This window comes from Diadema antillarum, unplaced genomic scaffold (genome assembly GCF_040938485.1).
Source record: "Diadema antillarum isolate AM-2024a unplaced genomic scaffold, OU_Dant_1.0 seq00000085_RagTag, whole genome shotgun sequence".
Classification (NCBI taxonomy): Eukaryota; Metazoa; Echinodermata; class Echinoidea; order Diadematoida; family Diadematidae; genus Diadema; species Diadema antillarum.
Window position 1 is genome coordinate 1,461,703 of NW_027271177.1, and position 15,483 is coordinate 1,477,185.

The following is a 15,483-nucleotide window of genomic DNA, read 5'->3' on the forward strand; positions in this document are numbered from 1 at the left end:
GAATTCCCCTTTTCCAAGGACTAAACAACGAGGCTGAACGTGCTTCGCTTAGCTTTTTAAAGGGGATGGCTAGTAACTGATCAGTGGGAATCAGTGGGAATGCTGGAGGATGATTGTTCCAATTCTTGTGGGATTCATTTAAGAGTACACTATATATCTATTCTTGTGTGAAAATTATTTGCTTCAGAATGGTCTCATATTCAAGTAATGTGCAGTTTAATGTTTCCAGGTAAGCGTCCCTGGTCAGTGACGGGGCATTAATCTGCACATTACTTGAATATGAGACCGTTCTGAAGCAAATAATTTTCACACAACAGTAAATATATACTGTACTCTTCAATAAATCCCACAAGGATTGGAACAGTCATCCCTCAGCATTCGCATTGATTCCCACTGATCGGTTACTAGCCATCCCCTTTAATGGGAGCGCAACTTCAGCAGATCGTGAACTGGAACCAAGGAGATACGGAGATCGAATGGACAGTCCATCGAGTCCTATGTCCTTTCTATCGACTGAACAACAATATAGCCCATCGATGAAAGTATAGAAAAATTTAATGTTTGGCCTGTCAATATTTTGACAAATTTCATCGAAATGATGTAAACCACATTTTAATAATCAAGTGTTGTATGGAAACATTCAGTACTTACTCGCACGGGTTTTCGCACTCACAGCCAAGTGTATTCCTGATGTACTTTTTGAAGACTTTAATACGGCATTTCTCTTCGTTTGAATGAGAAGAATACGTGGCATGAAATAACACGGTAATAGTTTGTCTGATCATTATTATCTAAAAGCGAAGTGTGGATAGATGATGTGGCAAACTTTAACTTTGTATTTCTGTTTTTATTTTGCTGAAGTTGAGAACTTGTTAAAGCACCCTGTAACAGGAATGATCGCCTTCTCAATTTTCACATCTCATCTGTTTGTACGACACCACAATGGCACACTCTTTAAAAAGGGGGGAAATGGTAAACCCAACATTTTGAGTGTTATATTAGATATTTACGAAAGGTTCAAGGATCGACATCATTTGAGATGTTAGATTGACCATTTGAATTTTCAGAGTGCATGTATGCCAGTAAATGCATAATTGCATTCTATTATGAACATTATCGTTTCCGTTGTTTGAAAAGCGTTTCATTGTTTTTCCAGTACATGTCTGGACTGGGTTATTCTTAGTTTTACAGATACATGCAATTTGTTAAAGCAGTATTATAAATATATTCCAAATTGAGCTACACTTTCGTCTGTTTCTGCTCCTCATCTATCAACAAATATCAATGATTTCAGCAAACATTTTTAATGCATCTTGCTCTCTTCTCATCTTTGGCTGTGAAAGAAAATATACCTGTAATACTATATTTGCATTAAAAGTGATTTATGAATAAAGTTATGAATATAACATGTTTGCCATATAACATGTATAATCCTTTTCGTTTGTGAGTCTCTCAATTTCTGTAGTTTAGACTTTCTTTTTGAATGAAAATACCATAATACCGTGAATACGATTTCCATAAACCTGACCTAGAACTGAAATCGACTTTTCTCCCCTTTGAGACAACATTGCGTTTTTGCTTCTGTCAAGTTCAAGTTCAAGTTCAAATTTATTCGTTTTTTCCACAATTATTATATACACATAAAATCTCACTTTCTTGAGTCACAAAAAACAATGCATACAATTTGTACAGAGAAAATAATAATTAAAAATAACAGTAGAGATACATTCCAATAGTTGTACTGTGTGAGAAAAAAAAAGGGGGGACCCACTAAAAAGACAATGCTTGCAGAGTGTGGGCCCCTCTTGTATTGAAAGATCGACGCAAAAATTGAATTGAATTGAAAACAGCAGCAAATCAGCACAAAAAGTTTGTCACCAAAAAAAAAAAAAGTTTGGCAGCCCATTAAGAGACATAATCATAACTATGACTACATTATAATCATAATGTAGTCCCCGGCAGAATTAACTAATTGTTTACTACAAGACTAACACAAAAAAGGAGTCTTAAAAAAAATGATTGACTTACTTTCTGTTATGTTGGTGGGGGAGCACATGGTACCATTGACGAGGATGTCGGTGACACAGTTGCATTGCTTCGACATCTCTCTTTCCAGGCACATCTTAAAGCACGAACGCTGGGAAAAGTCGTATTCATCTTTAGCGTAGTAATCTTCTCCGCCTTTCCCGCAGTCACCGTATGGTTCTGGGAGACGAGTGATGTGCGTCTTTCGGGAAACGATGACAATTGCAAAAATACTTCATTTCCGTTTGTTGTGTGTGTGTGTGTTTGTGTGTGTGTGTGTGTGTGTGTGTGTGTGTGTGTGTGTATTTCTTTGATTCGCCATATCTCTCCTTATGAATTGTTATGCTTGATGTATATGTATCATTTCAATAACAATGTGAATGACAAGAATCAACAATCATAAGTTTGAAAAGACCGGTTTTGACATGTAGGTCTACTTGTAGTATTTTCAAACATGGGAAGGTTTCAAATTCATCTGCCACTATTGGGGATTTGCTAACAGTATATGCAAAGAGTTCACCCACGAAGTTGTCCGGCTGACGCTATTTGCCGTGAGAATGAGTCGTTATGGTTATGAATATTTGGAGACCAAAAATGTATTATGATTTTGATCGTATGACACGTCTTTTATCTCACGTGTTAATTCAAATCTTGAACTTGAACTTAAACTTAAACTTGAACTGTATTAGGTTTCATTTAAAAAAAAGAAAACATTCCTTACATATTAAACAGACGACAGAGAGTCTTCTTTGAAGGAATGATCTATCGCCCTCTCCGTTCAGATATGCTTTGCAGAATCACGATTAGGCTACTGTCACAACCCCCAAAATCAGCCTTCTCGGCGACCCGTCGGCAAGCTTTTAGCCAATTTCGGTCGGACAACGACCGGTGATCGACCAGTTACCGACCAGGCACCACTGATTTTTAGGGCATCGGTCATGGTGAACTGCGATAAGATGTGCTCTGCGATTTTAATACTTTCGGAGTACTTATTTGGCTAGGATATATTGCATTTTCGTCGTTACCCAAATGAAATCATGCCAGACAGCGTTAATGCACGCATTGCTTTTAAATATAACGTGTCCATTTTATAGCAAAATTAACAGATCCTGCAGGCATACCGAAGCAATGTTTTACTTTTAATTTCGCTAATAAAAAATAAAGATATACCCTTTTAAGCCCAATGGATGCAACCTGTCCGGTAGATACGAGGATGCCATCGTCTTCAGGAAAGGGAAAAATGGATGGGTGATTGATGGATACCACTACTCCTACTTCAGGACTGAGGACACCAACATATTCTGGCTCATTCACGAACAGAGTCAAATGCAGACCTGAAAGTTGAAGAGAGTAATAGATATTGATTTAACAAATATATAATAATCAGGTTTTTGTTTTATTTCACTCAATATGTCTCTGATTGAGTACATGCATCATGTTTAACTGATGCATATTACAACAGATAATTTATTGCGATTATTTGTCAAGAAAACATACACGAAATATGCCATTTTGTCGCAGATCACATCACTTATGACGAGTGTAGTGGTGCTAAGACGACGAAAGGGGTTACTCGCATTGGGAATAATAGCAACTGTCGTGACTGTAGCAATGTAAGAAAGAGAGTTTTACTTCTTGAATATTGTATGATATGGGATCTCATGAAAACAGAAGACTTCTACTACTACAGGGAAATTATACATTTGTCATTATATAAGCATTGCAGGAATACATTATCGGTTCTGTGAAAGAAACAGTTATGTGTATAATTGGTGTTTTAGGTAGAACTTGCAAAGGCTCCTACTTGTGGTTTGAGTCGGTTGTTTCCAAAAATTTTATATACTTCATGGGAGTAATAACTACATAATAGCCTTACAGTGTCACACTCACACAGAAAACAGTCTTCTATGTCTTTCTTATAAAATAATGAGAGCCGCTTTTCCAAAATTGTTACTGCTACTGTTGATGGCGAATATATACCGAGTTCAGGTGGTGTTGTGGTTTTTATTCTTCCTGTGATATACTTTAATTGTGCTTTCAAACTTTATTACCTTCTTAGAATCTGTAGATCGTGAATTCCTCTCTAAATCAGTGATTATCTGCATTATTTGTTTTGATTCAAAATTGTCTCTGTTCATTTTCGGATTAACAAACCTTATTTTATTTCCGGATAAACTAAATTTTTATAGGTAAGGGAAATTTGTGTTTTTCGGAATAACGAATCTCAGTGCATTTTCGGATCAACGAACCATCGGAATATTAGAACGAACATCACCCATCAATTGATATTCGAGTACATAAACGTTATCACTTGACAATTATTAGAATTTTGAAAAAAAGATCTCTAATTTTACTCCCTTTCATATTGCCCTTTATTAGATCTGTCAGTATTCTTAATATAATATATTCGAATAGAGTAAAATGCCCTGTTTGCGGGAAGCTTTGCACAGGATGCCTATTTGCGGCAAGGGCCATTTCATTCATTGATGAAAAGGCCGTACCAGTTGTCGCTTCCCGTAACTCTTGCGAGTAAAGCTAAGCTGACACTTGCACGATTTTGTGGCACGCATTGGCACGACTCGAGTCGTGCCAGTGCGCAAACTAGTCGTAAACTGGCGTGAAGTGTGCGTAAACCTGTCGTGACTGCGTGCCATGTCGGGACGAGAATTTTGAAATGTTCAAAATTTTGGTCACGACAAAATTTCGTGACCGGGTCGTGAGCTATGCGCAAACTGTTCGTGAACTCGTCGTGAATTCGTCGGGACGATGCGGGAGGATGCGTGCCAGTGCGTGGCAGTGCGCGCCATGCCACGACTGTCACGAATAGTTCATGAACAGCTCACGTCGAGTTCACGAGTAGTTAACGACATGGGTGCGCGTCCCAGCGTGGCCATGGAAGCCGTGGAAACCTAATGTTACGATGAGCTGAAGTCAGATACGTTACTTAAAATTTGCTTCATTTAGAAAAAAAAGTATGCTAAGCAAAGCTCCGGTACTTTTGAATACTTAAGGTCATAATTGCTAAGCAAAGCTCCGGTACTTTTGAATACTTAAGGTAATAATTAATCACACAATAGAAATTGCTCAAGAAAATGTAAATAATAGTGTGAGTACGGTAACGGCCCATCAGATACGTTACCATCAAACATGTCAGATACTTTACCAATGAAATATATCATGCAGCAAAGGTTTGTGCGCGGATTTAACCGATTTAATTTGACATTGTGCTCTATACGACTTGATAAGAAAACATGCAGCTCTAAAAGGAATTAAAAGTTTATTTAATGAAAAATCGGTTTTGAAGTGGTCAAGATATCCAAAAAGTAAAAGAAAGAGGTCCTAACAAAATGTGATGGCCGATCTACTTTTATTTGAACATCTTCCTTTTACTTTATTATGGACATCTCAGCCATTTCTAAACCGATTTTCATCAAATAAACTTTTCGTGTTATAGGTGGATTTTGATTATCTTGCAAAAGGTTAAAAACTGAATCCTCATCTAAACCAGAACTATAATATTATCCCTTAGAATTATGGCATTTACAAAAAGTGCCGTCAGATATATGTTAGACATCCATTTTATATCTGCTTTGTTGAGGTGTGTGTGTGTGTGTGTGTGTGTGTGTGTGTGTGTGTGTGAACGTTTTGTATACCACAATAAATTTTTGTCTGTAGAAATCAACTTAGGACTTTTAAGGGCTGAAGTCTGGTTCCCACCTTATGCTGTCAACTTCACAGCAAACGATGCTACATGAACGCTCTATACCTTTGTTCATTGCGTAATTTTGCATCTTATCTACATAAAATGCGCTCAGTATTATGGTTAAATTCAAGAGTACTTCCTTGGTTGCACAATGCTCTGAAAGTGACTATAGGATTAATGACGTCTAGCGTTTTGCATCAGGTTTCTTTCAATCACATGACTGAGTGATCTGGGTTTGATGTAATCGGTAGTTAAATGTGTCAATAAACATAAATGCTTTGTCAGATACGTTACCATCGTTTGTCGATTCGTGAGACCTAATTCATTACGGACAGGAACAAAGGAAAATTGAATTTGTGCGTATCATGAGCACAGAAACCTTTTCCAACTTCATTTTTACCGTCTTCCATGTAATTACAAAATTTCAGAACTATATGAAATAAAAAGTATTGTGGATTTGTGTTTGTTTGGTTCTCGTATTTCACGTATTATTCAAAGTTTTGTCGAAGGGTTATCTAATCCTCTACCTTTGACGAAATCATCGGTTTTTTTACGTTTAGAAGTGCGGTGTTTTAACGAAAATAGTCACATTGTGATGTTCTTACAAGTTAAAATGAATTTATGGGCATGATTGGTGTTTGGTCTGAAACGTATGCTAACGGAACTTATGATGCGCCAGATGCGTTACCACACACCGTTCTTCTTCCGATCCAGAATGTATTTAATCTGACAGAGATGTTACCTGGTATTTGCTATTTATGAGAAGTGTAATACTTATTCAGGATGTTTCATACGTAATCAATGAAATTATTGATATAATTCAAATGCATGTATAAAGTTGAATTAGGGTAACATATTTTAAGTTGAAATATATTTATTTTCTTGCTTTTTATTTAGCATTTAATTTATAAATCAGGATTATTTTATTACACATTAGATCACGGCTGACTCCAGAATGTTTTCATGATGTTTGTTTATGTTTAAGCTTGTAGTTTGACATAAGCATTGCCATTTTAAAGCGAGAAATAAGCAGACAATCAACGATTTTCTAAGATGTTAACTCTGGTAATGTAGCTGATAATATGGTACTAACATGTAAAAAAGGACTCTGCGTTTGGAAATGTTTCTAGAAAAAATATGAGCTTTCAAAAATCACCCATTGATTGTTTTGTATTCCTAAGGAATCAAACTTTCTGAATTGATAAAACATGAATGAAATCTTTGATGATGAATTTTTGTCATTTGTAAAACTGTAATTGCACACTTTTTTGGAGAATGGCCCTAGAGCAGCTGCCAGGTGTAGACATCTTCTCTTCTCTGCAATGATTGTGTCTCTGGCATTCAGCATGTTGTCTCTTCCACAGCCAATCCAAAAATGACCAGGGGTTGGGGAGGCCCCCTTTTTATATGGCGTGCCCAAGTCGGCACGACACCGTCCGAATTGCGCAAACTCGTCGTGCCAATGCGGGAAGTGCGTAAACTATGCGCAAACTATGCGCAAACTATGCGTGAAGTCGTCGTGCCAGTTCGCGTAAATGTGGACACTGATGGGCACGCATTCGTAAACTATTCGTGAACTCGTCGTGAACTCGTCGTGAACTATGCGTGAACTAGTCGTGAACAGTGCGGGAGCCTCCCAGTTCGTGCCCCGAAATGGCACGACTTGCCATGACAAAATCGTGGCCAAAAGTCGTGCAAGTGTCAGCCTAGCTTAAAGCCAGGCTGACACTTGCACGATTTTGTGGTACGCATTGGCACGACTCGAGTCGAGTCGTGCCAGTGCACAAACTAGTCGTAAGCTGGCGTGAAGTGTGCGTAAACCCGTCGTGACTGCGTGCCATGTCAGGACGAGAATTTTGAAATGTTCAAAATTTTGGTCACGACTTGCCACGACAAAATCGTGGCCAAAAGTCGTGCAAGTGTCAGCCTGGCTTAACTCCTGCTGGTGATCTAAAGTGGGACTAAGCACACATGATATTCACTAGCTGTTTTATTTGAGAAAATGCCCCAGCCAGGAATACAGGCACCCTGCCGCATTGGGTATTTTTACTCGAGACCATTACCGCATTCTTGCCTCCTAAAACATTAATTGATAGATAACTCATGATTACATGGACTGTTATGTTTAGAACACAGCTATTTCGAAGGGGAAATCGTGGCCTGTTTCACATTATTACAATAAACGTACCTTCCATGGGTGCTGACGTGTTCATCAGATAAAAAAGATAAATATATGAGTAAAATTATGCTGCAAAAGGTTTTGCTGCATAAATATGTTAAGCCAAACTCCTCAAACTCCTGACATTTATCAAGACTTGGCTCAAATCTAATACCAAAACAAAATGACCTCTTTGCTTGTGGTAGAGAACTAACAAACAAAATGATAATAAATTCAAAACTGAAAAAGAAAATAAAAGCGAATCTTTATGTACTGGCAGTAACCGAATGGGAACTCGGCGCCTTTAGGAATTAAGCTCTGCATATTTTGTACTAGTATACATTTGGAAAAACATACCTCAAAGACAAAGACTTTTAGTGTGGTTGCTCTCCTTAGAATGCATCCAAAATCTGGCAAAGAATTAACAAAAGAACATAACGGACGCCTAAAATTTGCCGCCAAGCGCTGATCAAATTTTACCGTATTGCGAGCCCGTGCTTCTTGTTTTGTTGGCCGATTTCTTGAACTGGTTAAAAATGTAACAATTCCCGTAGCGAATGTCTTGGATCTTCGTGAAGTCACTGAGGATCAAAGTAGATAAACAGAATGTATAATTTATATTTATATGTATATATATATATATATATATATATATATATATATATATATATAATATTTATAGTCGGACAGCGAAATATAATTGGAGAGATAAGGTTCATGGGTTATAAATCCTGAAATCAATCTCAGATTTGAATAACCGTGCAGGAGTGCTTTTGTTCCATAAGCAAACAACTTATTCTAATCGCCTATAGTCCTTTAGTGGAGACTTAAAACAGTTTATCCCGTGTTTCTCTGCAGCAAGTATTGATTACTCCCTTTGTGGCCACGTATGACAAATCTTACTTCCAATAAGGTCAATGTATAACTCAGTGTAAGATGCTACCACAACCCTGTACATGATCTCCACGATTACACCCCATGTGCCAGAGCCTGTGTTCTGCAGTGGCTGGGAAAAGTGTAGCGACACGAGAGAAGAAGTGCAAGATTTCAATATCAAATTTTGATACCAGTAGAAACAGGTGGTTACATAATCTTGTGTGAGTAGGTATACCTATTTTTTGAGGCATTATCATCATGATTATCAATCCTTTGGAAATCTCTGTCATCGAAGTGACTGTGATGTGTCGGTCTCAGCACTCGACTATTATTAGCTTGCGAAAGGGCACTATTACCGGGCTCGGACTCGAACATTCATACGTGCATGGTAGCCTAATCCTTATGTTTTATTCGTGTGGCCCGACCTAACCACTCAGCCACGAGAGACGTCCATTATTACAGGCTATAATATACCACTAAACATCTTAACTTGAGATAAGTTTTGTCCAGCGCTTTATAAAGTGGAACGTTAAAAATCAGGTTAAAGGCCAGGAAGTATGTTAGACCCGTAAGTTTCTGTTGTATTAGCCCTATTTTCCACGCGTTCAAAAGTTGTTAAAGACAACCATCCTACTTACAGAGACATATAAAATAAACGTCACTGACAAGTTGCCGCCAAAAGGAAAAAAGGAAAAAGAGTCAATAATTTCGGCCAAAAATTCAGTGTTTAATGCACCTCGGGATGCAAGCTCGTTTTTGTTCTTTTTTTGGTGTTTTTTAAGGTTCAATATGATTTTTTTTTCTTCTATCACCATCGAGTGAGAAATGCAATTGTAATATACAAACAAGAGATCAAGCACGAGTCAGCCATAGTAAGTCAGAACGCACTCAAATGAGCAGGGCTCCTTGTCGAAGGTGCACTGTCTAATCAAGTCCTCGCCAGGCTGTCCGTACTCGTCCAGCTCTTCCCGTGTAGGTTTGACGTCGTCCTGCAGGTCGCTAAAATCCGACATTCGAGATTGATTGTACATAGACTCCCAGTCGTTAGGATCTGTCCCGTCCTCCCAGGTGGGATAATAAATGAATTCACTGATTGAGCTCGAGGACGAATCCCGGAACAGATCCCACAACCCGAATTTCAAACTGCTGTTGCTGGATCCTTGCGCTGTGGATTCGCTGTCGAATCGTCCTGCAGGTGAGGAGATGTGAATGTGTCATCTGTAGAACAAGAAATTAGTATCATACTTTTCGCATGCAAAGCATAGCAGAAGAATATTCATTGACTCAATGCGTTTCCATGGCAACGAGGGTAACAAAGCACTCTAAAACACTGATTGATCATGTTGATTTGTCAGAGTGAAAATCACAATGCAAAACTTGCCTTTCAGCCTAAGGGACCATGAAATGGTTCTTTTCTCATGGAGTAAGCGTAAACCGAAATCAGGTGGTAACCAAATGTTATATTTCATCACGCAACATGAGAAAGCTTAACAAATATTGAAAAATTTGTAAATGAATTAAATGATTCTTCAGTGGATGAAATCCTCAGAAATAGAAAAACTTATCGATATCGATAATCGGTAATCAATTTTTTTTTTCACTTTGGCACTGAGGCAGTCAATAGGCAGAACAGTGCCTTGCGAACTGTTCTGAAAGTGGATTATCGTCACAATAGACGAGATTTGTATGGGAGGCTGCCTATTGACTGCCTCAGTGCCAAAGTGAAAAAAAATTGATTATCGATTATCGATATCGATAAGTTTGTCTATTTCTGAGGATTGATTTTTGTTTTGATTTCACATTCTTTCCGAGATCTATTTCTTTCTGCATTCTACTGTTTTTGTATTTGATTCTGCCAAAGAGTGTTGTGTATATATGTATTTTTCTCTCATCTTTTTGTTTCGTTATATTGATTATTGTCTATGTATTATCCTATACGTTGATTGTACCAAATTATGTTGCGTGTTTTTTTTTTTTTTGTACAGTGTATATCATACGGACTTGCTAAAAAAACAGCCTAACGGCTGGGTGAAAGTATTTAAACCCGTGTTTAAATACATAAAACAAACAAATAAACAAACAGCACGGTGCTCATCCAAAGCTACCAGTCCTTCGAAACGTGTCCCTGATACGAACAAAAGAGTTTTGATGTAGGCCCCTACCTCCTAGATAGATTGTATTGTCATGTCTATACGTGAATTGCATGTTTATTCAAATTAATGAAATTCTTACTTCGAGTTGTTTTACTGTATGGCGACTGATTTACAAATTGCCATATCACTGCCTACATCGATGTAGTTAAGCACCGATTTAATTGTGTTTAGTAGTAGCCAGTAGTAAAGAGTAGTAGCTCTCTCTTCTCTCTCTCTCTCTCTTCCTTCCACTCCTTATTCTTGAACACATCCCCTTCCTTTCTCACGTGTATACGCATATGCTGTAGTATACACATTATATTCATACAGACCTGGGCCCTGTTTTATAAAACTGCTCGTGAAGTTACGCACAACTTTACGAACGACTTAAATAGATATGGCAAGCAAAGTGAGTTTCCTAATCATTGTTAATTTCAAAAGTTGCATTTGAAATTTACAGATGATAATATATTGTTTTTACGTTCTTACACACTTTTTTAGTTGATAGTGTATTTTCCCCCAATGTAGATGAAATATTGACATACAGTCGTGCTTTGTTAAATCGTAAGGGGAAAAATGGGCACACACGTTGACACTTCGTATTTCAGTCCTTCGTAGAGTCATTCGTAAATTTACGAACAGCTTAAAGCCCCGGTCACATGCACTCCACGTCCAAATCACGTACAAAAAATTATGAAAATCTGGTGTACGTGGTCGTAAGTGGTAATATTTGGCCGTGTTTTGTACGGGGCCGTGTTTTGTTGGCGGCTGTTCCACTGCTGAAGCACTGCCTGAGCACGGCTAACCACGTCCAGCAACGTGTGTGTACGCGGAAAAATCCATTTGCCATTTACAAGCCGCTAAACACACGCTATTTCCCGTGATACCAACCCGTAACACGCATCAGATGACCGTGCTCTGCCCGTGAGAGACCGCTAAACCTTCGCGTCTTTACCGCGTCTCCCCAAATTTTAATCACTGCCGGAACACGGATCATCAAGTGTGTTGCACGTGTGTTGCACGTCTTTACCATGTGTGCCGCCCGTGGTTGTCCGCGGAATAAAATTTTGAGCAGTTCAAAACTGTTTACCGCGTCCGACTCCGTTAAGATTTTTCCCCGCGTCCTGCCACGTTTGTAAATCGACCGTGAGCTCGTCTTAAGCTCGACATCAATGCGAACAACATCGTCTGCTTCACGGGAGACCACTTTTTGACGTGTTTTGGCCGTGATTAAGCCGTAAAGCGCTGTGTGACCGGGGTTTTATGAAACAGGGCCCTGTATGACTGGGGTTACATAAAGAAACGTGTCCCTTTTGGAACCCCCTCACTTTCATTAACCATTGCATGAAAATTATAAAATGTAAATTGCAATAATTCTTGAAGAGATGATCCCGTCCTCCCAGGTGGGGTAATGAATGGATTCACCCATTGAACTCGAGGACGAATCCAGGTACAGATCCCAGAACCCGAAGTCAAAACTGCTGTCGCTTGATCCTTGTGCTGTGGATTCATCCTGGAGGTGAGCATGCTGTTCATCCAAAGCTACCAGTCCTTCGAAACGTGTCCCTGATAAGAACAAAAGAGTTTTGATCTATAGGCCCCTGCCTCCTAGATAGGCTATATGTGACCCTGCATCACAAAACCAACAAAAAGTTGGCAGATATGGATTTTGAGTTCAGGGCAGATTCTGAACGAGCAGACTCTAAGCTTTAATTATAACCCAATTCAAATGGACTCCCCTAACATATCTGAATACTGGAAAGAAAGCACACACTCAAGAAAAGTGTGGATTGAGAAAAAAAAAAGGCTCTGAAGTACAGGGTCTATTCAAGTGCTTAATCTTTACCGAGCCTCAATAGCTGTGATGAAAGGGACAAAACACAGGATGAAAGCAACCGGAGCAGCAACAATCAAGGGATTATCAGATTAAGCTGAAATTAAGCATGATTTATCAACACATTCTGTCCATGATTAATGCCAACTTTCAAAACAGTAGCTTTATCCTTCTAAAAGTTAGTAGACTTGAAAGTGAAGAGTACGGAAAGGATTTAGACAAATAAAAAGGGGCCTCTAAGACATACCTGATCATTATATTCTCCCCCAAAAAAGCGTTGTAGAAAAACTGTTCAAAACACACTTTCCCATTCATGTTATGATCTCAAACTTAAGAATAATGTAGAAAGACAGCTGCTTCAGAAAATATGAAAAACTCAAGATTGACTTGGTTGACCGTTTCACCGTTCTTGAGTCCTCACGTAATATCAAAGGGTGCTACTTTTTGTTCGGTTTTTGACGCACGGTCACATATATTGTCACATCTATACATACATTTCATGTCTTTTCAAATTAAGGAAATTCTTACTTCGAGTTGTTTCAATGTATTGCAACCGATTCACAAATTGCTCTATAACTGCCTATATCGATGTAATTAAGCACCGATTTAATCGTGTTTAGTAGTATTAAAATAGTCAGTAGTAAAGCGTAGTAGCTCTCTCTCTCTCTCTCTCTCTCTCTCTCTCTCTCTTTTCTCTCTCTCTTTCTCTCTACCTTCCCCTCCTTATTCTTGAACACATCTCCTTCCTTTCTTATACGTGTATACGCTACTGGTATACACATTTATATTCATACAGACATTGGCCGTGAAGTTACGCACGACTTTACGAACCACTTAGACATGAAAAGCAAATTGGGTTTCCTCATCATTGTTAATTTGAAAAGTTGAAAATTACAGATGATAGTGATTATTTGTATATGCTTATGCAATGTGTTAGTTGATAGTGTATTTCCTCCTCCCCCCCCCCCCCCAATGTAGATGAAATATTGACATACAGTCGTGCTTTGTTAAATCGTAAGGGAATACATGGGCACACATGTTGACACTTCATATTCCAGTCGTTCGTAAAGTCATGCGTAACTTTACGAACAGCTTTATGAAACAGGGCCCTATATGCCTTCACACACAGTAAAGTGACCCTTTTGGAAAGCCCGCACTTTTATTAATCATTGGATGATAAATGATAAAATGTAAATTGTAATAATTCGCGATGAGATGATAACCAAAAAAAAAATGTTAGGATCTAAGAGGAAAGGGTATAAGTTCTCTAATAATTGGCAAATAACGTGTTTCCTCCAAAGATAGTGGTTCTGAGCAAAAGAAGAGTTGCGAACTGTGAAATTACTACCTTGATCTACATAACAGTGGTTGAGACCGCTATATCACTGTATTGTGATTTTTTTTTTAAATGAGATTCTGATTACGAAAGCCTGTAAGGCCCTTTCTTTCGTTACGGCCAATTTTCATGAACTTGTTCCATATTGTTTCTTCCATCTTACCACAGTCAACGTTCTATACATTGATTAACGTGAGGTTTTTTTTTTTGTGGCATTTGGTCACCCCTCCTTTTTTTTTTACCGTTCAGTTTGCTTCTTCTCATCATGTTCAGGTTGCAAATAGTGATTGACGGGAAGTAAAGTTCCTTTCTGGTGATGAGAGAGATTTTCGACGTCGTCGGTCTGTGGAAGAAGTCGATGATGGTGTTTGAGCCCTGAAACAGCAGCGCGCTCAGGGCGGTCGCTGTGATGACGGCCCACGTAAGACGGAATAGACGGGACCGATCTGATCTCAGGATTTGTGGCACACCGTGCGTGGTCGTGTTATCAGCGAAGTCCTTGATGGCATCGGCTGTACTCATCGGGGACGCGGAGTCATTCACCTTACCCTCATCCTTAGCGTCTTGGCCTTGTGTCATCTCCATGTTTCCTCACTGCGGCATAATAGATATCCATAAAAAACTACAAATACTGTATTCCAGGAACCTTTTGTTTTCGTCAATTCCTAGTGTTCTGAAGCATTTGAACTTTTCATTTGCCATCAAGATGGGTCCTTGCCAAGTTTTAGGAAAAAGCCGACATTTATCTTTTAAAAAGATTCAAATATCAGTTTTCGTTCTCAGGCCCTGCCCCCCCCCCCCCTCCAAAAAAAAAAAAAAAAAAAAAAAAAGAGGCGGGAGATACGTCACTGATTTGTGCCGTTTTTCATATGGGAAAACTCGTAGACATAACTGTAAAACGGTCCATGTACATCTTGTCAGTAGGTCCTTATAAATTTTAGAGATCAACTGGCACGTACGGATTTGGCCCAAATACGACAATGACAACAAAAGTAAATTATCTTGACCCTAACAGGGAGATATAAAGTGCACTTGCAAGTCCAACAGGAAGGTTTGCTTAAACTAAGTTTTAGGCGTAATCATACGTCTTCTTCAGGCGACATGTATGTAAATATGAAAGATGTATGATTACGTAATGCCAAGTTGCGTTTCATGCATTCTCTCTTTTACCAGCTACCATCGAGCAGTCTATAGTGCGTAATATAATTATTACGCATCACTTGTGTTTTTGATATTCATCTATTCATACATAACAATTTCAATTCTCAAGAGCGCTGATTTTTTTTTCATAAAGAAACAAATTATTGATATCTGATGAGGTAATCCTTTAACAACCTTGTAAACTGTAGCAAAGCATTCACTCTATCTTTTTTATAGGAAATAATATCATATAAATTGACTGTTTTCCATCATTTAATG

The 15,483-nt window shown here is 38.5% G+C and overlaps 1 protein-coding gene across 1 annotated transcript; it reads right to left on the bottom strand.

Annotated features, from left to right (window-relative positions):
• Positions 1-1,239: 1,239 nt before the first annotated feature.
• Positions 1,240-14,649, bottom strand: LOC139726471 (epithelial sodium channel subunit beta-like). The gene is made up of 7 exons (XM_071637426.1): positions 14,307-14,649; positions 12,320-12,460; positions 9,651-9,951; positions 8,367-8,467; positions 3,196-3,359; positions 2,029-2,227; positions 1,240-1,268 (listed from the first exon to the last, which is right to left on the bottom strand). Exons 1-7 carry the CDS (start codon positions 14,647-14,649, stop codon positions 1,240-1,242), a joined length of 1,278 nt encoding a protein of 425 aa, XP_071493527.1.
• Positions 14,650-15,483: the final 834 nt, after the last annotated feature.